This window comes from Elgaria multicarinata, chromosome 4 (assembly GCF_023053635.1).
Source record: "Elgaria multicarinata webbii isolate HBS135686 ecotype San Diego chromosome 4, rElgMul1.1.pri, whole genome shotgun sequence".
In the NCBI taxonomy this organism is placed as follows: domain Eukaryota; kingdom Metazoa; phylum Chordata; class Lepidosauria; order Squamata; family Anguidae; genus Elgaria; species Elgaria multicarinata.
The window spans coordinates 109,247,913-109,270,902 of record NC_086174.1 but is presented as its reverse complement, the minus strand read 5'-3'; the positions used below and the strand labels follow the sequence as shown (position 1 = coordinate 109,270,902).

The window sequence follows — 22,990 nt, the reverse complement described above, 5'->3', positions numbered from 1 at the left end:
TATTCATGATGATATCTGCATCCCATGTGCCTTCTAGCCCTCTTCACACAACAAAAAAGGCCCCAGTGTGCAGGGGAAGCAGCGTGATCATAATGGCCCACTGAATGGGCCATGTGCATGTTGTTTACTTCCACTTTCAAAAGAGGAAGTAATGAGGGACAAATGCAAGGGTGGAGAAGCAACGGTAAGGAAGTGTGATTTCCCTCCATGTGATGACGCTCTTTTTGTCAAGCGAAGACTAGAAGGGGCGGGAGGTGTACGGGATGCAGATAACGTTGTGAATAGGACCTGCAAAAATCCGTGAGTGCCCAGTAACTGCGCAATAATACAGTCATCTGATGATGCCCACAGATTCCTGTTCAATTTGGTTTATTTGGCTAAACCTGTTAATTCTGTTGCAGCAAGAGAGTCTGGGAGCACCTTAAAAAGTAACCAATTTATTGTGGCTTAATTTTCATTGGCCTTTGACCAATTCATCAAATGCATAAAGTGTTATCCTCCAGTAGCAAATATGTATACAAATGGGTGCAGTGGGGAGGGGAGGGGAGAAAAATAGTGGGGTCTGATGTCATGCAGTGCATATACTGTCTATAAGATGTAAGATGGCAGAGAAATATCAAGTTCAATAGAATCAAACATCTACTTTAATTTCATGCTGTACTCTCTGAAATCCATTTGTAGAACAATTGCAACTTTCAGGGAAGTAGCAGTGTCCTGTGAGGGTGAAATGTTTCCCTGCTGGTGTACAAATTAAACCACACATAATGCTGTCAACTTTCCTTGTTTGGGGAAGCAACAGGAATTCGCACACTTAAATGTAATAGATGAGCCTCACCCTAGAAACTCCACCTTGTAGTCATGGTAGAAATGTCCGTCAGATAAGCAGAGATAACATTATATGGATTGTGTATAAAGGCATTATGGTTGCTTCACTAATGCCCAGCTGAAATCTATTTGTTTTCTTCAATGACTTGAGGCTTTAAAATATTGAAATATGAAACCATCTTCTGCGTAAGTCTCACAGGACAACTGGATTTACAGGTGGACGCTTTAGGCCCTGAATCAGGAAGTCCATTAAAAATATAGTCTATGTAGGTTAGCAATCAATAGCTCCACCAAGCAACTACAGACACAGCACAGCCTTTCTGATATATTTTGTAATTACTTTTAAATTCTTTCAAAGCTGCCCTGCGCTCTGTGATTGCAGTTAAAAAGAAAGGGTATACTTTTATCTAATAAATAAAATAAACTGACTGATGATCAGGGTCAGCTCAGCAGTAGTGAGGACTCTCACCTTAATGATGTTTAAGAGGTGGACAGAATTCAGCTGCATGAGAATTTGCAATCCAGGAACAAAGAATGGTTTTTGTGGATTCAAACTGATTCACACAACTCCAGCTTTTTCCCTGAGACATGAAATACCTAGCCCCACATACATGAAACACCTAGCCCTACTTACCTTTGAGGAAGGTCCATTGAACACAGAGGAACAGCCAAGGAAGCATGCATAGCATCAGTCCTAAGTAAATCCTATTGAATAGTACAGGACTTACAAGTAAACATACATAGACCCTGTCTTGAAGACACCTTAAACCATTTATTTATTTATTTATTTATTTATTTATTGCACTTATATACCGCTCCCATAGCCAGGGCTCTCTGGGCAGTTTACAGAAATTCTAAAATTGAGATTAAAAAAAAGTATACAAAATTTAAAACTCTAAAACACAGAACATACACACATAAAGCATTAAAAACCGTTAAAAAACTAAACGTGGGTGATTAAGATGTGCCGCCATATGCCTGGGCATAGAGGAAAGTCTTAACCTGGCGCTGGAAAGATAGCAGCGTTGGTGCCAGGCGAGCCTCGTCAGAGAGATCATTCCATAGTCTGGGGGCCACCACCGAAAAGGCCCTATCCCTCGTTGCCACACTCCGAGCCTCTCTCGGAGTAGGCACCCGGAGGAGGACCTTAGATGTTGAGCGTAGTGACCGGGTATATTCACGTCGGGAGAGGCGTTCTGTCAGGTATTGTGGTCCCAAGCCGTGTAAGGCTTTATAGGTCAAAACCAGCACCTTGAATTGGGCTCAGAAACATACAGGCAGCCAGTGCAAGCAGACCAGAGCAGGTGTTATATGGTCAAACCTTCTGGTTCCTGAAATCAATCTGGCTGCTGCATTTTGCACGAGCTGCAGCTTCCGAACCGTCTTCAAAGGCAGCCCTACGTAGAGCGCATTGCAGTAATCTAACTTGGAGGTTACCAGAGCATGGACAACTGAAGCCAGGTTATCCCTGTATAGATAGGGGCGTAGTTGAGCCACCAACCGGAGTTTGTAGAAGGCACTCCGTGCCACTGAGCCTCAAGTGACAATGACGGATCTAAAAGAACCCCCAAGCTACGAACCTGCTCCTTCAAGGTGAGTGCAATCCCATCCAGAACCGGTAGAACAGCCCCCGATTGTGGCAGTGGTGGCGAGGACACATGTGCCCCCGTTCCTGGGCCCCAGTAAGTGCAGCCCTCCCAGGCACTGCATCCTGGGAGTTGTAGGCTGTAACTTGCTTACGGGGCTTAGGGCTGTGCATGAAAATGGCAGATCCATAATAAAATGATGGATCCACCATAAAATGGCCTCCGTGGTTTGGATTTCTGAATCCAAGGCCCAAGACTTGCACAGCCCTATTAAAAACTGATTTCAACATGGAAGTAACTGCTACATGTAAAACCGTTGCTTTAAAATTTACGTGCTGTTTTGTCTTATGCCCAGCACCTTGTGTCATCAGGATCTATTAGCATGTCTCCTGCGGAAATGAAAAGGTTCTATTCCTAAACCAGGCACAACTGAGTATGTCAGTACAGAAACTTTACACCCTCTGATTAAAAGCAAAGCCTTTAAGTCCTCAACCCTTTTAATATTTCTAATTGGGAAGAAGCATTAAATTTCTTCAAAAGTTGTTCCAGCAACTTAACTCCAGCTCTTGAGGTCCTCAAATGTAATTTAGTTTGCCATGAAAAGTCAGCAAAAAGTCGCTGTGGTGAGATAAATTGGAATTTTTGCATCTTGCAAATTTTCAATCAAATCTGTCCAAGTTATTTAAAAGTTATTATATTAAGTCACATTTCTTTCCCAAATGCCTGGCTGCCCAACATTGTATATTTGCCACATTTTTAGAAAACAAAGCATTGCTGTACATAGCAGATAATTGCTCGATCATACTGATTTTTCCCCAAGTCTTGTATTTGTTCTGCTTGTGGAAAAAAAGACAACCCAAAAACAACCTTCAGTTGTCCAGTTGCAACCCAACTGGCTTAAGTAACAACTTGAACTTGAAAGACTATTACTGTTGAGTATTACTTTTGCGAGGGAACAAATTACACAAGAGCACCTGTAATTCTAAATTATTTTACCTTACATAAGACGGTAATAAATCAATGTGCACCAAATCTAATTTTTCTTTAGCCCTCCAATTCCTGGACTTTGGAATATTGGCTATCTTAGACTTTGCCAGGCTGCATACTTTACAGTCTAGATAATTTTTACAATTCTTCATTTTGAGTCCTCCAGCACAGTCAATAGTTTTATTAAGTGCTTTGAACCCAATGTGTCCCATTCTCCGATGCATCAAATGGACACAGCCATCATGAGGTGATTTGTTGCCGGCTACACAATTCATCTGTGCCACGCACGGCATCTCCCCTTCATCTCCTGGCTCCATGTGGAAAAGACCATTCTTCTTTATCGCTGTTCCTTGCACCACTCCGTCTCGTTCCACGCAGCATCTGTCTCCTTCGAACTTCACCGAAAAACCGAGCTCCGTCAGCGTTGACACCCCGAGCAGGCAATATTTCAACTCCGGCACGAAAAGAACCTCCTTCAACTTCATCCTTAAGGAATTTACAGCGCAGACTCCCTTGCCAACGACCTTGGCAACGCGCCCGTCCGCCAAACTGACTTCCTTTAAAGTTGTTCTTTCCACATCATCAAATAAATCTTTCCTGTTACTTATGGTTCGACTGCACACTGAATCCATCAACCATATCCCATCACGCTTACTGGATTCTGCACCTGAAAGAAAACAAACTTTCCCTTCCTTGGCTTCCACACAGGAAGTTTCAGACTCCAGATTCACACGGCATTCCTTTTTCATATGCCCTGGTTTGCCACATCGAAAACACTTCGGCTTAAACCATTTTTCTCTCCTTTTGCCACCGACAGACACATTCTCAGCCATTTCTCCTCGTGGCAACGTATTAACTCTTTCCTTTCCAGCCAATTTACGATCTTGGACATCAGCAGCGCTCCTTTCTTGCCTCCTCTGCTCCTCTCCAATTAATCTTCCATAGACATAATTCAATGTCAAATTTTGTACTGGAACATTTTCAAGAGTTGTTACTAATACATCATATGACTTAGGCAAACTTGACAGAATAATATAACACATGTTTTCATCAGACAACCGCATTCCGCTGGCACTTAGCTGGTTAAAGCATTCTCTCAGCGACTGTAAATGCTTAGTCATGCTTCCGCCTTCCTCCAGCCTTGCCCGGTAAATCTGTCTGGTCAGTGTTATTCGACTCCCTGCAGTTTCTCTCACGTATACTGCACGTAATTTAGTCCAAATCACATTGGGAGTATCAGAGCGATCTATGTAAGACAATTGATCATTATGCAAACATAAAACAATCATTGCTTTGGCACGCTCTGCAATTCTGTCCCATTCGGCTTGTTCTTCTCTCTCCAACATTCCCGGACGTGGATTAGCTACTGCAAACCATAAACCGTCCTTTTTCAAAGCCATTTCCATTTTAAAGGACTATGCTAAATAATTGACGTCTGTTAACAGCTCCATAGGAACATTAGTACCCACGGTTTGAGCCATCTCTTTGATCTCCTTTCCGCTTGACTCTCCTTTCTCTGACCGGCTGTTTTCCAGACACCTCGGCTTTTGAGTCAGCGTCTCTTTCCTCACCGCTCAGCATTCCAGACCTCCGTACCAACTACTCAAGGCAAACAGCCTCTCCAGTAAGTCGGCTTCCCCGGCACGTCTTAGCTGATTCCTGCTGAGAAAAACTCACTGTTTTCCTGCTGTGAAATCTCTTTCCAGGCTTCCGTTCTCCGACAATCTCAGCCACAGGCTTTCCGCTCACAAGAGATAGATTTCTCCTCTCCACAAACCGAGCACTCCTGGGCTTCCTGGAAACGCCACTACAGAACCTCCTTAGCACCTGGCTGGTTCTGGTTCTGCTGGTTCTGCTCCGGTTCTGGTCCGGTCTGGGCCCATAACCCTGTTGGGTCTTTGATAAAATTCCTCTCCAAGCAAAGAGAGATTAGCAGAGCATACAGCGGTTTCTGGTAGATTTCAGAGAAAGGGAATACAGCCAGAAACATAAACGACAGCAACAGGAAGTTCTTCAGCAATACTTTTACTGAGGCATAGACTTAGAGATCTTATTTACAATATCATACAGTTATACTCACAGAACGTCATGGTCACACAGGAGAGTACAGATATGCTTCTACACAAGACTTATATACACAGCATTATCTGTCTCTAACAATTTACAACTTGATTGACAATCAATCACTCCTGTCAGGTCATTAAATCAATTAAGCAATTATCACTTTGACCTTTAGAGTGACTGATGTAACACCATGCAATTGTTGCATCTAGCTGGGTTGGACAGAACATACGGATATTTAAAAATAAAAACCCGGACAGGATTGATTTCTGATGGACCGACAACAATATAAATTTGGCCTCTAGGATCAGAATGTCAAGCCTGAATTCAATCTAGTAATTTTATATCTTTGTTGTTGTTTATTCGTTCAGTCGTTTCCGACTCTTCGTGACTTCATGGACCAGCCCGCGCCAGAGCTTTCTGTCAGCCGTTGCCACCCCTAGCTCCCCCAAGGTCAAGTCTGTCACCTCCAGAATATCATCCATCCATCTTGCCCTTGGTCGGCCCCTTTTCCTTTTGCCTTCCACTTTCCCTAGCATCAGCCTCTTCTCCAGGGTATCCTGTCTTCTCATTATGTGGCCAAAGTACTTCAGTTTTGACTTTAATACCATTCCCTCAAGTGAGCAGTCTGGCTTTATTTCCTGGAGAATGGACTGGTTTGCTCCACATATCAAGCATTGTTATCTTTTCGGCGCCAGGTCAAGACTTTTCTCTTCTCCCAGGCATTTTTAACAGCATTTTAACAGCATTTAACAACGTTAAGTTTGTTTTTAATGGACCCCACAATTGTTGTTTTTAAATGGATACTGTTGTTTTTATACTGTTTTTATGTGTGTGTGTGTGTGTGTGTGTGTTTTTAAATTGTATACTTTTAATGTTTACTATTTTTAAATGTTGTAAACTGCCCAGAGAGCTTCGGCTGTGGGGCGGTATATAAATGTAATTAAACAAATAAATAAATAAATAAATAAATTAAGACTACAGTCCTGTGCACTGGCCCAAACATGTAAAGCAGGGAGCACAGAAGCATCTAGGCTGTACAATGGTAGCAAATGCTGAATGCATATGAACGGACTCTTTTAAGCATGATGCAGACCATGTAGAGCAGCCTCCAACCTTGTGCCCCCCAGATGTTTTAGACAATTCACAGGATTCCTGACTCTTGGCCATGCTGGCTGGAGCTAATATACCTGGAGGGCACAAGGTTGACAAAGGCTGATGTAGAGGGAGTACATGAGTAAGCACTCTTCATATGGCTGTAATCACACCTAAATAGACCATTCCACTAAAAAAAATTGTTTATATCTGATTTTGCAATTTATGTTAAATTATTAGCTCTTCAAGCTGCACTTGAAAGCATGCCTGCATCTTATGCCACACTCCAATGGAAAACAAAAGCAAGAGGCAGCTCCAAAGCACCCATCCCTGGTTCATGGGCCTTAAAGGAGTCAATCCTCATAATCAATTTTTCTAGTGGTATGCCAAGTTTGGTTTTAAGAAACTTGCTTGGCTTCTCTGAATATTTCTTGCATTTGAAATCACCTTCACAATTCTAAAAATAGAATCCTTGATGCCTGTCTTGTGGCAAGGCCATTTCCTCTAAGCTTTACATCTTTCCATGACTCAATGTAGGCAGCAGAAAGTGGAGATGGTCAAAAGCATCAAAGCAAGTAGCCGCTGGAAGAGAGGAATCAAGTCCTTGGGTACAGTAGAGTTTCCCTACGGGTTAGTTTATTATTATTATTATTATTATTATTATTATTTATTTATTTATTTATTTATTTATTTATATAGCACCATCAATGTACATGGTGCTGTACAGATTACACAGTAAATAGCAAGACCCTGCCGCATAGGCTTACAATACATGCTACTGTGAATTTCATACCCACATAACTATCAGAGAGGATTAAGATTACTGAAAGCAACCAGAAACATGTGCATTTGTCAATGCCATTCTCATATTCTCTGGGTGAAATTACTTCAATGTGAAAAAACACATATTGGATTTTTGCATAGGTGTTGATTTCCCTAACAAATCTACCCTTCCACTTCAATGAATGACCTTTATTGAATAAGTCTACTGACCATTTCAAAAAATCACATATTATTAAAAACAAACAAATACTTAAAATTTATGAATCTACCCACATAAACAGGAACACATCCAGAAACACAAATTTTAAAGCAACGGTTTTACATGTAGCAGTTACTTCCATGTTGAAATCAGTTTTTAATAGGGCTGTGCAGTCTTGGGCCTTGGATTCAGAAATCCAAACCACGGAGGCCATTTTATGGTGGATCCATCATTTTATTATGGATCTGCCATTTTCATGCACAGCCCTAAGCCCCGTAAGCAAGTTACAGCCTACAACTCCCAGGATGCAGTGCCTGGGAGGGCTGCACTTGCTGGGGCCCAGGAATGGGGGCACATGTATCCTCGCCACCACTGCCACAATCGCCTGCTCCCTGGTGCGATCGCTGGCTCCTAGGTGCAGTCAGCTGCTGCCAGTGCAATCTAGGATACTCCAGTGACCCTGGAAAGGTCCCCGTGCATTCCAAGAGCAGGTGGCTGCAGGACACCTGCAGAATGCACAGGGACCCCTCCAGGGCCACTGGAGTATCCTAGATTGCACTGGCAGCAGCTGACTGCACCTAGGAGCCAGCGATCGCACCAGGGAGCAGGCGGTGGCGGCAAGGACACATGTGCCCACCGTTCCTGGGCCCTGCTAAGTGCAGCCCTTCCAGGCACTGCAGGCTGGGAGTTGTAGGCTGTAACTTGCTTACAAGGAAATGTGCAAGGAAATGGCAGATCCATAATAAAATCCTCTCCGTGATTCGGATTTCCGAATCCGAGGCCCAAAGTTTGCACAGCCCTAGTTGTTAAAAGTCACTGGTCAACAAGAAAGCTTTTTGTTGCACAAGTTCACATGCCAGGCACACTTGATGGAACATACTGTGAACTTCAAAGATGTAGTTAGCATTGTGAATAATTGATAGCAGACAACATCCACGTGCAGTCACCCATCCCGCTGCAGGCCAAAGCCTTTCCAGGTGAGCAAATGTGGCATGACATGAACTTTCAAAAGCTGTGTCCATCCTGAACTGGCCTTAATGCACATGCAGTACATTTGATTTGAAAAAAAAATGGGATTAATTGGGAATATCTGCACTGTTGTTCCGATTTCCGTATTTGTGATGAATGATAAGCAGCACTACTCCAAGAAAAAAGCAAATGGAGCCAACTGTTATGTAAGCTATTCCCAGAAATGGATTTTTGCCTCCCATCCATGAAATGGTGCTCAGGATCATCCGTTTTCGTCCATCAAAGCTATGCACAGGATAATCTGATTCAGATATAGGAAAAATATTTGCCAACAATGGTGAGCTAGCATGATAGTGCTAATATAACCTACCGCATCAACCCAAAGAATGGAGAATGTTTTTTAAAAAAAGAGCTTTGAAATACATATGCTATTGGTTTCAAAGTTTTATGAAAAAAGCTATTTTGTTATTCAAAACATTATGAACAGATAAAGGAATTGTCATAAGAATGACTTTGAGGCAAGACCGTTGGCTATAGAAGATAAAAGGAAAATGAGTGACAAGCTTTAGTGTAGTTATGGCATGGTTGTGATGATTACCATTGGGCTAAAGCAGAACTGTGGTCTGATGTGCTTTCCCTTTGAGATTTTAGGAGAGATGGGGTGAAGGGTCAAAGAGCACACCCAGAATTTATAACTAAAGAAAATCCCCATTAGTTTTGACACATTAGGGACAAATGATTAGCTGCTAAATCAGGGATTGGCAACTTGAAGTTAACAACATCAGGGGTGGGCAGGGTGGTTGGGTGCAGCACAACTTCTATTAGCCTTAGCCAGCATAACTGCAGAGACCTCTACATGTATGCAAGAATGCCTCCCTGCCTCAGACGTTCATGTGAACACATCAATGGTAGGGCTGGAAGGAACAACCATATATTTTATATCACGTTTTTATACTATTTGTTTTATACTTTGAATGGTTTTAGTTTTTGTGAACTGCCCAGGGAGCTTCAGCGGTTGGGTGGTATAAAAATGCAATAAATAATAATAATAATAATAATAATAATAATAATAATAATAATAATAATGGATAGAGGTACAGGTATAGCCCTGCAGCATCTTTCTACACACTTTCCTGGAATGCATGCCCTTTGGAGCTGGGACTGGTCCCCACTCTCTCTGCATTCAGGAAGGGGGTCAAAATGTAACTTTTTACCTTGGCTTTCATAATTATGTTTTTAATTGTCGTTTTTACTGTTTTATTATGTTTTTACCTGATCATGGGTTTTATGTTTTGGACCTTTTGTAAACCGCTTCGACCGTTCTATAAATAAACAAATAAATTTCCCTTTCTATCAAGTAACATGTGAAGGGGGCTAATATCCAACCCCATCCATTGTGACATTCTTCTGCATCTTACCTGCCAAAACCATTACGCCAGCGTGATATCCCAAAAGGTTCTATCTCCATGTGTATCACTTCTTGCCCGCCAAAAACACTTCACACAGCTGCCCCTTAGCCTAAAAACAAGTGTTATTCAAGTTCCCTTTCCCACTAACCAGAAGACCACTATCACCATTCCACTAACCCTTCTCCCTACACTACAAATGCTGGGTGGGAAGTAGGGAATGCAAATGTCACCACTTCTACAGTCCTGGACACCTGCAAGTTAGCCCCTTTGACCTAATAAGGGGACTGTTTCCTACTGCAAGGGAGAATACAGTAATTTGTATAGGGGGCCCTGGAGAGCCTAAGGAATCCTTATGTCTGATAGCCCTAAGACAGAGAATGTTGGAGAAGAATACAATATATAAGTAATATGCACTAGAAGCGTTAAATCCACTCAACTTTAAAAAAACAATCTGCTGGCCAAGATAAATTCAGAGCACCCCACTATGGTGGCTTTTGTACATTCCTTTTGCTTCTGTCCCACACATTTAGAAAGAAGCAGACTTACTGGCAATTACCTATTTAATGATGTCAACATTTACAAGAAGTTCTTACCAACTGCAATTCCTTAGAACTTTCAACAAAGGATACTGTATGCTATTTCCAAGGAGTAGCTTCCAGTCGGCAAAGTAGGTTGTAAATTATCCTGCCTCTCTATAAGGCGATAGAGCTTACGAAACGTAGGCAATGCTGCAGTGCGCATCCACACAATAAAGTCTTCATTGATGAAGCCATTGTTTTCTGGATCTGAATCTAGCATATACACTGGTTTGAGCCAGTTGACTGGTTGTGATGTGCCTTTAAAAACAACAAAAACAATAGTATCTGTGATTATCATGTCTCTTACAAAGTGTGTGTGTGTGTGTGTGTGTGTGTATAGGTGGGTGGGTTGCTTTTTCCAAATTCTAGTAAAAATATTTTAAAACTACCCTGGTTCAGATCTCCCTCAAAGCCCATGACATGCTTTATCCCCACCCCCACCCCAACTCAGTGTTTTCTTCTCAGTGCAGCAATATCTTTCAGGATTAAAAAAAAATGAGAGGAATTATGTGAACACACTAATATTTGCCTAACTTATTCTCCTGACAGCATTTAGAGGTTGTGACAGGGACCAAAATGCTAATGTCAGTCTTGTTTAATTTTAACCAGCAGAAATTTCTGCCCCAGTCCATTTCCAATATCTTAAGAACATAAGAAGAGCCATGCTGGATCAGAACAAGGGTCTATCTAGTCCAGCACTCTGATCACACAGTGGCCAACCAGCTGTCGACGGGAACCCACAAGTAGGACATGAGTGCAACAGCAACCTCCTATCCACCCAGCAACTTGTGAACCATCCAGGTATTGGGCAGTATAGAAATGCAGTAAATAACTAAATAAATCTTCCTCCAGACAATACTGAAAATATTTCTGCAACAAACTTTTGAAGCAGCAGAACAAAGAAACACTGCATAGTTCCCACGCAATAATGGGGGTGGGAGGAGGAAGAATAAATACAGCAGCAGCACAAGAGCAGAGCTAATACCAATTATCTGAACAGGAATTCTAAAAGTCTGGAGAGAATGAGTGAAGCAAAACCCATAAAAAAAGCTTTCATACAAGAATGTATATCTAATCTTACACAGTTTTCCTCATCAACTTGCACTCTTCAAGACTGCATTTCTGTAAACCGCCCAGAGAGCCCTGGCTATGGGAGCGGTATATAAGTGTAATAAATAAATAAATAAAATAAATAAATATTTCGCTTTCCTTTCAAAGTGCACTAAATTTTTTTCCCCCTTCAAGTCCAAAAGGGTTCAGCTACATTGAAGCATTATCTCCTTACCTTGGAAAAGTACTGTCAAGTTTTTCGTTTCTCCAACAGGATTCCTAAACTTAACATTTTTGTCAGTCCACCAAGCAATACCTTTTTTAGTCAGAGTAATAGGTATAGGCTTAGTGCCATCACCTTCAATACGATACAACGTCAAGGTATCTAGAATGAAAAGCAAGTAGAAATTAATCATTTTCAAGGTTCCTTCTTTTGCTCCATGTAAAAACTTAATTACATCACAGATGAGAGCAGAGTGTTGATATATCTCCATCCTATTTTCAAATTCTGGGTTTAGCTGTCAAATATATACAGATGTGACAAACACAAAGGCAGGCTATTTATTTATTTATTTAAAACATGTCACAGGAACTCAAGAAGGACAAAACTTGGAAATACATATGGTAAGCCTATTGGTTCTCCCTAACCATGCCCTGAGCAGCTGTGACATCACATAAGCCTAAATGCAACAGCTGCCAAGCTCACCAGTTTATTGAAATCAGCCTGCCAGCCATGTTGTAGGAACATAAGAAGTTGCTTTATACCAAGTCACCCCTCGGTGCATCTAGCTCAGTAACGTCTACACAGAGTGGCAGCACCTCTCCAGGTCTTCAGACAGGAGTCTTTCCCAGCCCTACCTGGAGACGCTGTGGAATGAACCTGCATATGCTCCACCACTGATCTACGGCCTTTCACTGTTACAGAGTGAGAGGTGATTAAAAGTTAGAAAATTCTAATTGTTCAGGATAAAGAATCAAACCACTCCATGGGGGAAACCTGAACAGAATTCTATTTAGGGAAGTGCTTCAAACTACAGTTATGAGAAAGAATGAGGAAGTGTGGGGATTTAATGGACACAAGTTTGAAATGCAAGCCTATAAATGTAACTTGGTTAACAAAATCCTACCATTGAACATGCTGTTGGCAATGGCTCCACAAGGAGCGATGGGCTTATCGTCACTGGTGCGGTAAGGCTCACACTCTTTACTGGGGTTCTAATTGGTTAAACAAAGCAAGCAAGCAAAGGAAAAGGTCAGTTTTGATCTCATGCAAGGAAAGCTCGTCATCATCTAAACACAGACTGCTTAACTGATATTGTAACAACTCTTCCTATGTTCATGTTTATATATAAAAAAGTTCAAGTTACAGGATAAAACTATTGGGCAACAGAGGAAGCCAATACACTCTACTACATCTACATCATTTGTGAATTAAGAATAGAACTAGAAGGAAAAATGGGAAGTGTCGAGAGATTTGAAAACTTGTATTCCCAGCTTGAAAAGTACCCACAAGTTAGGCAGCAAACAATGTTTTGATTCTCAACAAATCTTAAATTTAATTATCAGTAGCTAAAGTAGAATTACAGACGTAGATGATGGCTTGTATTAAAATAATATGTTTGACAAGTTTTACTTAACCAGCAAGAGTAGTTTTAAAGCCATAATTTAGAAATATGGTGCATCTTAGAAGAAGGTGCCCTCTCAGTGAGCACACAATTCACATTTGATTACATTTCAGTAAAAACTTCTTCATTTCAACTACTATAACAACTCACTATCAAGAATAAAGAGTAGTATCTGGACATCATCTCATCAGAAACAGCACTATATCCTGCCCACACTTAACCTGCAATCTATTTTTTTATTCCTATTATTCTACATGCTTTGCCTTAACATTTAAAAAGCCATAGTGATTGATGTAGCAGAAGCTAGAGACACAAGACAGATGCTAGTAGATTACTTACAAATAAAGAATTATTATTTCCATTTAGTTGGCTATCATCCCGAGACTTCACATAGCGGCGATGGTTTTGATAGAAGTTGGACAGTCCATAATACATAAATACGTTGCTCTGAAATACACGAGATGTTGCAGCAATGTGCACAGTTATTCATATACTGGGAGGATTCAGATGAAACAGCAGCTTTAGTCACATGCTACACTCAACTTGTGGCTAAGGGTGGGGGGAAAGGATGCACTCTAAACCTCCACGTATCAACTTCAATTCTATATAGGAGTCTACATGTGTAGGCTCTTTCTGCATAATTGGTAACCCTGGAAAAAGAAAGCATTAATCTCAATGCAATAGGTGAATAGGGCTCCAGGAAAGTGTGACCATATTACGTGAGCACGGCAAGCGGACAGCTGTTGTCCCAACTCTGAAACTGCAGAGGTGGGTGGGGATCAATGAGGAACCCCACCAGCTACAAAGTTGGGAGGAAAGGTGGGGATTGTTTGGCAGCTACCTGGCTAAGGTGCTTGAAGAGCCTTGGCCACCTGGGGCCAAATCAGCACTACTCCCACCAATCCCATTTTTTCCTGCTTGGCATCCAAAAGCAAAATGCTTCCTGCCTAGCAGTTCCTGAAGGAAAGATTGGGGTGAGCTTGACCAGGAGAGGGAGGCTGGTGACACTATTTTTGGCTTCACCAGTCAAAATTGTAGGCTCCGGATGAATAAAAATGAGCTTAGATGACTCCAAAGAACCTTAGGTCTTGATATCAAATAGAGTACATTAATACAATACATGTCACCTGCTTCTAAAACTCATACTCAGCTTAAGCTTTAGGATTCTAGCCGTTTGCGGGGTGGATGGGGGAGTTTATTAAACCCCTTGACATCATATCCGTGGCCAAAGCATTAGCTGGAGATTTTCCAATTCGATCTTCGGCTGGGAAGCTGGCTTCACTAGTTCTTTGGCTTCTCTGTGTGGGGAAGGTGAAGCACACTTGCCCAATGTTTGTAGGACTTTGGGATTTAGCCAGCTGCTACAAACACTGGCAAAGCACACAGCTGATTTTGCTCCTGCTTCTCCTTCCCCACACAGTGAATCACTCTGAGGCTTTCTCTGTGCTGGAATCGCCACGTAATCTCCTACCAGATAGCGAAAATTACAGTGGGGAATACTCCCCTGCCTCCACCTCCAATCCCCCAGTAGCCAGAGAGGAGGTCCTGAAATATAGGATCAAACTGCTCCTGCCAAGTAAAGAAGTGGAAAAATTTCGTGTACTTCTACTTACCATCTTCTACTTACCATCTGCTATTAACAATCATTGACTGGTTTTTGAAAAATAAAACTGGGAAACATGTGGCTATCCAATCTAATAACGCTATTCACCATTTTCATTCGAAATAATGATTTAAATTGTTATAGGAGAACAAATGGCTTGTGCCAAACACACTAAATAAAATTACAATTCTGAAGATGCAAAAAGAATGATTTTAGATATTTTAGGAATGGGTTGCTAGGATATCCTCACTTTGGATCAACTATTGGGTAGAGACTGAATTTCTCCCATTTACAGATCTAAAGAGAAAATATCAGTTGCACCAAAGTGCACATTGGCAACACCTTCAAATACCGCATATGTTGTGCACCTTCTTTGGTCCGGCAGGATTCAGCGACTATAAGAGGAGCCATGCTGGATCAGACCAAGGGTCCATCTAGTCCAGCATTCGGTTCACACAGAGGCCAAACAGCTGCCCATGGGAAACTCACAAGCAGGACAAATACAACAGCACCCTCCTGCCAACGTACCCCAGCAACTGGTGCCTCAGAGCCTCCACAATTACTGATTAGCTCTACGCAAGCAGCCAAACCAACAATTGCAATTTATAGAAAACTGGTGACATATGGTAAGCTTGACATTCAGAGAGAAGTAGAATAGGGAACTGGAATTTCACATACAGACACACCAATGGAAAGTGGAGGTGACTTTGATATGTAATATTTTCTCCAACCTGAAATTACGCCTTATACAACAGAAATTGCTCTTTCAGGTGTACTGAACACTGCAGCACCTGTTTCAGAAAAATCTATCACCTTCCAGTAGATGCTGGCACTGTGGGATGGCAGATGCATCACTGATGCATATGATGTGCACATGTACAGTAGTGGCTCCCTTCTGGATAGACATTTGGCACATCAATTTTGTCTTGGGTACTTTATTACAATTCAAAGATGTCCACACATTACTAAACTGTATTCCCACTGTGTGGAAATTATCCATTGGCGAGCTGCAGCGGACGATCCTGGCTCTCATGGTGGCTAAGAGACTAATACTAGAAGAACAAGGTACCCTCTCCTGCCCCCTCAACCAAACAGTGGGTTGAGGATCTCACTGCTCTTCCCTCCTTTGAGAGAGTACATTACTTAACAAACATTCAGATATATTATCAACATACCTCAGCGTTTATGAGAAACTTGGACCAAGAGTAATTTTATATGAATTTTTATTTTGTATTTCTTTTTATTGTATATACATATTTATAGGTTTTCTTTATTTTTATGTTTTTATGTTTTTATGTATTTATTTGGTATATGTGAGTTTGGTTATATTTAAAAATGTGGAAGTTAAATAAAAATTGTGAATATACTTTTTTTTAAAAAAACGAATGGGTTGCTAGTGCTAATTCCAAATATTAATTCAAATTCAATTTCAGCTTATGCCCCATCTAATCTCTACTAGACCCAGAAAGTTTGGAAAGAGTCATATAGAGTGCCAATAGGCCGCAAATAACATGCCAAGCATCGCACTGCCTTATTTGATGTATTCCCAGTTCCAGCATGCCTATCTGTGCAACCAGGATTCATTTAATACATTTTTTTATTTATTTTAAAAAAATACTGCAGAAATCATTTCATCATAAATCCTTGAACTTAAAGACATGTTATTCAAGTTCGTCCCTTGGTTCACTAACATGAGATTTGCTTTAAGAAACAGGTAGCATAAGGGTAAATTAGTAGATGGGTTAACTAATAAACTAATTGACCAAATAAAGGAGTCTAATATGAAGGAGCTCCAGTTACGAACTGTACAGTACATGAGTGCAGAAGGAACATTCCTCTTCATTCTGCCATATATACCTAAATACAGGTGGTAACATACCTCAAATGGCCGATCCAATTTGAAGTGAATGGTGCAATAACAAGGTGTGTTGTTCCAGGACACATTTAAACATTTATTACAAGGACTATTTGGCTCTGTTCCAGTATAATCAATCTGCGGAAGAAAAAGGGTAGATAAAAATAAGAGGGGTAGAAGAGAAGAGTGATGACTATAAACACACAAGATCTCCAAACCACAATACACATATATAGCCAATTCACTACTAACACTACAGCTGACAACTGTTGTAATCAGAAGATTAATTTGTCAAGTGCATCCTGCTTTGATAGTTAGGCAGGTAGAGATTGTATGGCTATATTGCACTTGATGGCAATTCAATGAGCCATCTCAAAGTTTCTATTTAGTTCATGCATAAAACTTTCTCTTAATAACCACCATTATTCCCTAAAGACTTAAAAAGTTTAGACAGCTGATTACTTGGGGGGGGGGGGAATACAAATTTATTTATTTATTTATTTATTTTATTACAAATTAATGTCTACATCAAGAAATGAATGGAGCAAATCAGGTGAGTAGGTTCACGTAAATGTTTAGATCATTTAAATAATTTTGTAAGAAATTTTGGAAATAAAGGCGTTCACATCTGTTTCACCTCATGATTTTATAGAAACATCTGAATGCGATGGCAAAAACACCCAATTGAGTCTTGAATGCCAAACATTCTGGCCACTCCTGGCTTAAAGAAGTCACATGATCAGTTATTTCTGCAAAGTTACTTTAGAGCAGCGAATACAACTGTTTTCACTTACTTGAGTTTCAAAAGCACTGACAGAGTCTCACTGCTTCATAATTTTTAGAATTAAAACATCACTTTTGTTTTATTATGTGAATATTATCAGGATTAAGAAATGACACTGGAAAATAGGGACCTGCTCAAACAAGCTTTATCAAGACTAAGGCGTCAACATAAGCCATTGATATTTAAAGTTATATGCCACTTAGATACCCCTGAATTTTGTCCCCAACACTGAAACTCTTATTTTTACAGTTTGTATTTTTAATATTTTCAGCAGTATTGACTCAAGCCATAATACTTCTGAGTGCTGATACCAAGCAAGAAAATAATGGCTGCGTCTGTCACAAGATAATCGTCTTTTATTTTTATCTCAAGGAAAAGCTGAAAGCCTCTTTTTAGCAACAGTATTGGAGCAAACGTCTGAGCACTGACAGATTTATATGCTTTGTGTCCTTATACATGGAAACAAAGGTGCTTATTTTTAGAAAGCGATTAACAGTACAGAGTGCATCAGGAGGACATAAAGTACATCTCAACCTTATCTTTAAATCAGTTCAAAATGTACAATTAAAAATGAATGTCTCCTTTAATCAGAGAACAGAGTATAGGATTTGTTCAATATTGCTATTATTTTACTTCTGTCACCATGCTACTCTATTGCATAGTGGGAAACAGGTTTTATCCCCCCCCGGAATTTTAAAATATTTTAAAATATAGATGAATGTTTGAAGTGGAGAGATTGCATAGTTAGTCCTTAAAGCTATACAGTATTTACAGAAACCTTAAATAAATTTGAGGTGACCATTCCATAGCCTCTCAACATGCAAACTTATCAGTGTCCCAACATGAAGCAATCATCAGTGTAAACCGCAGCAATACTCCCTCTTTAAATGCATGCTTGCTATAACAATACTCAAATTATATATCCAGTATAATACTTTATTATTCAGGGTCTGTTGCGAGTCATAAATTATACATCAACTTCAAATATTGGAAGCAATTAAATATCATGAATAAGAACTGACAACTGTATTTGTATCAATTCATTATATTATTCATTATATTTTCAAAAGCATGTTAAGAAGCTGATTCTGGTATTAAGTAATAGAACACACATAGAAACTGGCTATTACTTTAACCTGTTGGGTGTTTTACTGTGGTTTTAATTTTTGTGAACCGCCCAGAGAGCTTCGGCTATTGGGCGGTATAAAAATGTAATAAATAAATAAATAAATAAATACTTTGACTGTTGTACCTTTAAACCCTGGTGATTATGACATGCTTTATTGAAAATACTTCCTAATCCACCTTACGCTTGTCTGAAACTATGCTGCACAGAGTTGATTAAAAATACAACAATGACCATACAAAATGTGCCTACCCATTGAAGTGCTCCACATATCAAGCATCACACTTAAGACTACAGTCCTGTGCACTGGCCCAAACATGTAAAGCAGGGAGCACAGAAGCATCTAGGCTGTACAATGGTAGCAAATGCTGAATGCATATGAACGGACTCTTTTAAGCATGATGCAGACCATGTAGAGCAGCCTCCAACCTTGTGCCCCCAGATGTTTTAGACAATTCACAGGATTCCTGACTCTTGGCCATGCTGGCTGGAGCTAATATACCTGGAGGGCACAAGGTTGACAAAGGCTGATGTAGAGGGAGTACATGAGTAAGCACTCTTCATATAGCTGTAATCACACCTAAATAGACCATTCCACTAAAAAGATTTGTTTATATCTGATTTTGCAATTTATGTTAAATTATTAACTCTTCAGGCTGCACTTGAACGCATGCCTGCATCTTAGGGGGGAAGTGCCCAGCCCGGCCCGGCTCTTCAGTACAGGCTCCTGATGGAGCACTTGTTGGGTGAGAAGTGCAGGCCAAGGCAGTCCCAGCAGGATTGACCAGAGCTGGGCACATCCATTGACAGCCGCTTACCTCCCCTCCTTGGCGATACTCCTCCTCAGTGCTCTATTGAGGAGGAGCATTGGCAACAAGATGATGTCTCAGAGGATGCGGGCACCTGCAGGCTGCCAAAGGCATGCTGGGAGGTGTAGTACTGGCATGTAGAGTGGCTAATTTAAAATAAAGTATGGGTTAGCAAACCCAGTCACTATCTCTCAATCCTAACTCAGCCCCCACTTTCCTGACCTCTCACTAACTGTCTTCGTTCTCTTTCTACCTGACATTCTCCAACTGCCACTAATCCTACCCACCATTCCATTCTAGCCTCAGCTGTCAGTCATGCCCTGGACTTCCAGCTTCTTACTCACCCCTGGCCTACTCATCCTCTTATGTCACAAATCCAATACCCAACTCCCACTTTTGCAATCCACTTCCGTTTTCCCAGTACTTCCTGTTTCTCTCTTCTTCTCTCTCATACACACCTTGCAGTATTTCCTGCTGGCTTAACCTGCACAGTTCTTTATGGCTTCCTGTGCTGTTTTATATTGTAATTTATCCTTTTAAATAATAGTATTGTGTTTTATATTTTGAACTGTCTATATGGAATTTTACTCTTTTTACCTATTTGCAATCTGCTCAGAGAACATTGGTTATTGGGTCTATTGGAGTTGTAAGGAGCACAAGGAAAGGTCAGAGATATATATGTATACACATAGAATGAAGAGCAGAATGTATAGAAAGCTGTAGAAATAAGAAACTATTGTGATCATGGCAAAAAAAACTGCCTCAGGAAGAGGAGAGGCTCGCTGTTTTATAAACTATGGGTGGATGAATGTTGCTACTCTGACATTGAGGGAGAATATTAAAAAAGGTATCCATCCAGAAAAGCAAATTGGATTTGTAGAAGTTAAACGGTGGAAGCTTTATTGTCATTATTGCGTTCTTTCCGTATTTCTACTGATGATATGTAATAGAAAACCATTTTGTATATGCTCTTTTATGTATTATATATTGTTACATATAATACAAAACACCACAAAGTAAATACCAGCCTTCCCCAACCTGGTACCCTGCAGATGGACTGCAACTCTCATCTGCTCCAGCCAGCATGGCCAATGGCCAGGAATTCTATCCACAATATGGAAATGCTTCTCCCTCCCCCCATTACTACTAGCCTTTATGCCATTTGTGTTGATGATATTTTGGAATTAGTAACACTTCGCTGTAAGTAATTATTCCAACTGACACGCTCACTGAAACAACATCCATACACCACCAATATATCCCCCATTCCTACCTCTCATACACCTATTTTCATTTTACCCTCTTCTCCTCCTCCTTATAACCACAGCAACTTTTATGATTTCAAATTTGGAGTTTCCTTGTTCTACAGGAAGTTACTTCAGTTGGCAGCTCTCACATCTTTCTCTCCCCCCTCTCTCTTACACACACAAACAGCTGCGTAAAACAAAAGTTACTAAAACGCTTGACTTATATAGGATGCGGCAGGGTCTTGCTATTTACTGTGTTATCTGTACAGCACCATGTACATTGATGGTGCTATATAAATAAATAATAATAATAATGTTGTCTGAACCAGGTCTTAGACAGCTAAGGGCTGTGAACCACCCAGAGAGCTTCGGCTATGGGATGGGATATAAATGCAATAAAAGAAGTAAATAAATAAGGGCTTAACCTGCACCCTGTATAAACCAAGCCGGAGTGACAGAAAAGAAGGCGTGAATCCGCCCTCACTTCCCACAGACACTGTCCTCCTCCCTGTAAGCCACTAGCACCAACTTTGTGCATCTTTGCCCACAGGTCCTGCGTCATCACTACAAGCATTCAATCGCAGAGAAGGTGCTAAACAATGCGAGGCTTGTGAGGCAAACCAACGCCTGTCAAGTCCGGTCGCTCATTCTCAACCGCCCCGGCCCCTTCTCCCCACGCACCCACCCCTCAACACTCGAGACTCGTCCAAGGTTGCCGCCACGGGAGGCGTGGGGCTCTCTACAGCCTGCCTGCCTGCCCCATAACCTCCCATCCCCACAGCTTGAGGGTCCTGTCTGACAGCCGCGTGACCCTCTCCCCCCCCCCCCGGCTCCGTGCCCACACTCGCTCTGCCTCCGCCGCTTCTTCCTCTCACCTCGAACTCGCGGATGTTGTTGGAGGTGACGAAGATGCCAATTCCAATGGGAATGAAGATGAGGCCGATGACGAAGAAGGCGGGCAGGACGGTGCCGGCGGTGAGGATGGGCTGCCAGGCCGGCAGGCGCTGCTGCTTGAACGCCGTGTTGTCGGGCTTGCGGCTCTTGACAGCGCCCCCGGCCGCCCCGCCGACACCGGCCGCCCCGGCCACTCCGCTGCTGCTGCTGCTGGGCATTGAGCCGATGCCGCCCGCCGGGAGCCCGTCCGCCTCTGCCTCCGCCTTGGCGTTGTAGTTCACCGCCATTGAGCCGCCGTCCTCAGGGAGGGTGGGGTGGACGTTGAAAAAGAAGGCAGGCAGGAAACGAGCGAGGCCTCAGAGGGAGCAACGGCCGCTGCCCACCACCGTTTAAGCGGCTCTTGCGCTCGCGCAAACCCTCAGCCGACCCAGATACTCCGGGCCTCCTCCGGAGGCGTCCCCACCCGCCGTGCTTTCACGGCGGCGTCCTGCGCATGCCCCACGCGGCGACGCGAGACGGCCTCTCCTCTGCGAATGGCTCTTAGCTCCTCCTGTCCAACGGGAAGCTGAACTGCAGCGCCTGGTCGAGAAGCCTCCCAAAACAGTACTGCAGAGCTGGTCGAGAAGCCTCCCAAACCGAACTGCGGCGCTGGGAGAAGCAGGCGGGCGTGGGAGGTATAGAAGGAGAGAACACTTGTGCTATCAACGTAACAGTGGGGGGACGGAGACGCTATAACTTTTGCTTATGAGCAATCTGAACTCCAGAACTGCTACTACTACTACTATTATTATTATTATTTACATTTATATACCGCCCCACATCCGAAGCTCTCTGAGCGGTTATTATTGCTAGTTTTAATTAATTAATAATAATAATAATAATACTTTACAGTTGTTTTGTATACTTTGTTATTATTATAACTGAATAGAAATATAATTGTGGTACTGTATTCTTAATAATATTAGATCAGCATTGTTGACTGGGGATCATGGGAGGTGTAGTCTAACACATCTGAAAGGCACCCAGTTTATGTATTATTTAGTAGCAATTCATAGAATCATAGAATAGCAGAGCTGGAAGGTGCCCACAAGGCCATCGAGTCCAACCCCCTGCTCAATGCAGGAATCCACCCTAAAGCATCCCCGACAGATGGTTGTCCAGCTGCCTCTTGAAGGCCTCTAGTGTGGGAGAGCCCACAACCTCCCTAGGTAGCTGATTCCACCGTCGCACTGCTCTAACAGTCAGGAAGTTTTTCCTGATGTCTGGCTTCCAGATTCCAATTATTTATATGCTGCTCATTTGAAGAAATCCCTGTTGGCTAGGGATGTTGGGGTGTGCAGTCCCAACACTTCTGGAAAGCACAAAATTTATTTACTTAGTACAATAGTCATATGCCATTTCTTATTTGAATGTTTCCAACATTATAGATATACATCTTCCAAGTTGCATAGAGTAGGATGGTGGTAAATGTCACTGAACAATAAAACAGGTATGAGTTTCACTGA

At 41.7% G+C, this 22,990-nt stretch overlaps 1 protein-coding gene across 1 annotated transcript; it reads right to left on the bottom strand.

Annotated features, from left to right (window-relative positions):
• Positions 1-3,388: 3,388 nt before the first annotated feature.
• LOC134397916 (cell cycle control protein 50A-like) lies at positions 3,389-21,970 on the bottom strand. The gene is made up of 7 exons (XM_063124936.1): positions 21,467-21,970; positions 16,650-16,763; positions 13,507-13,614; positions 12,670-12,757; positions 11,778-11,927; positions 10,544-10,750; positions 3,389-8,806 (listed from the first exon to the last, which is right to left on the bottom strand). Exons 1-7 carry the CDS (start codon positions 21,770-21,772, stop codon positions 8,613-8,615), a joined length of 1,167 nt encoding a protein of 388 aa, XP_062981006.1. The 5' UTR covers positions 21,773-21,970; the 3' UTR covers positions 3,389-8,612.
• Between the last annotated feature and the right edge of the window lie 1,020 nt (positions 21,971-22,990).

What these genes read in the sequence shown, in the direction of transcription:
- LOC134397916 (XM_063124936.1), bottom strand. Translation starts at nt 21,772, where the DNA reads ATGGCGGTGAACTACAACGCCAAGGCGGAGGCAGAGGCGGACGGGCTC. An exon ending in GAAATAATAATTCTTTATTT is followed by an intron (nt 12,758 to 13,506) that starts GTAAGTAATCTA and finishes TTAACCAATTAG; the next exon opens with AACCCCAGTAAAGAGTGTGA. An exon ending in CTTGACAGTACTTTTCCAAG is followed by an intron (nt 10,751 to 11,777) that starts GTAAGGAGATAA and finishes TTGTTTTTAAAG; the next exon opens with GCACATCACAACCAGTCAAC.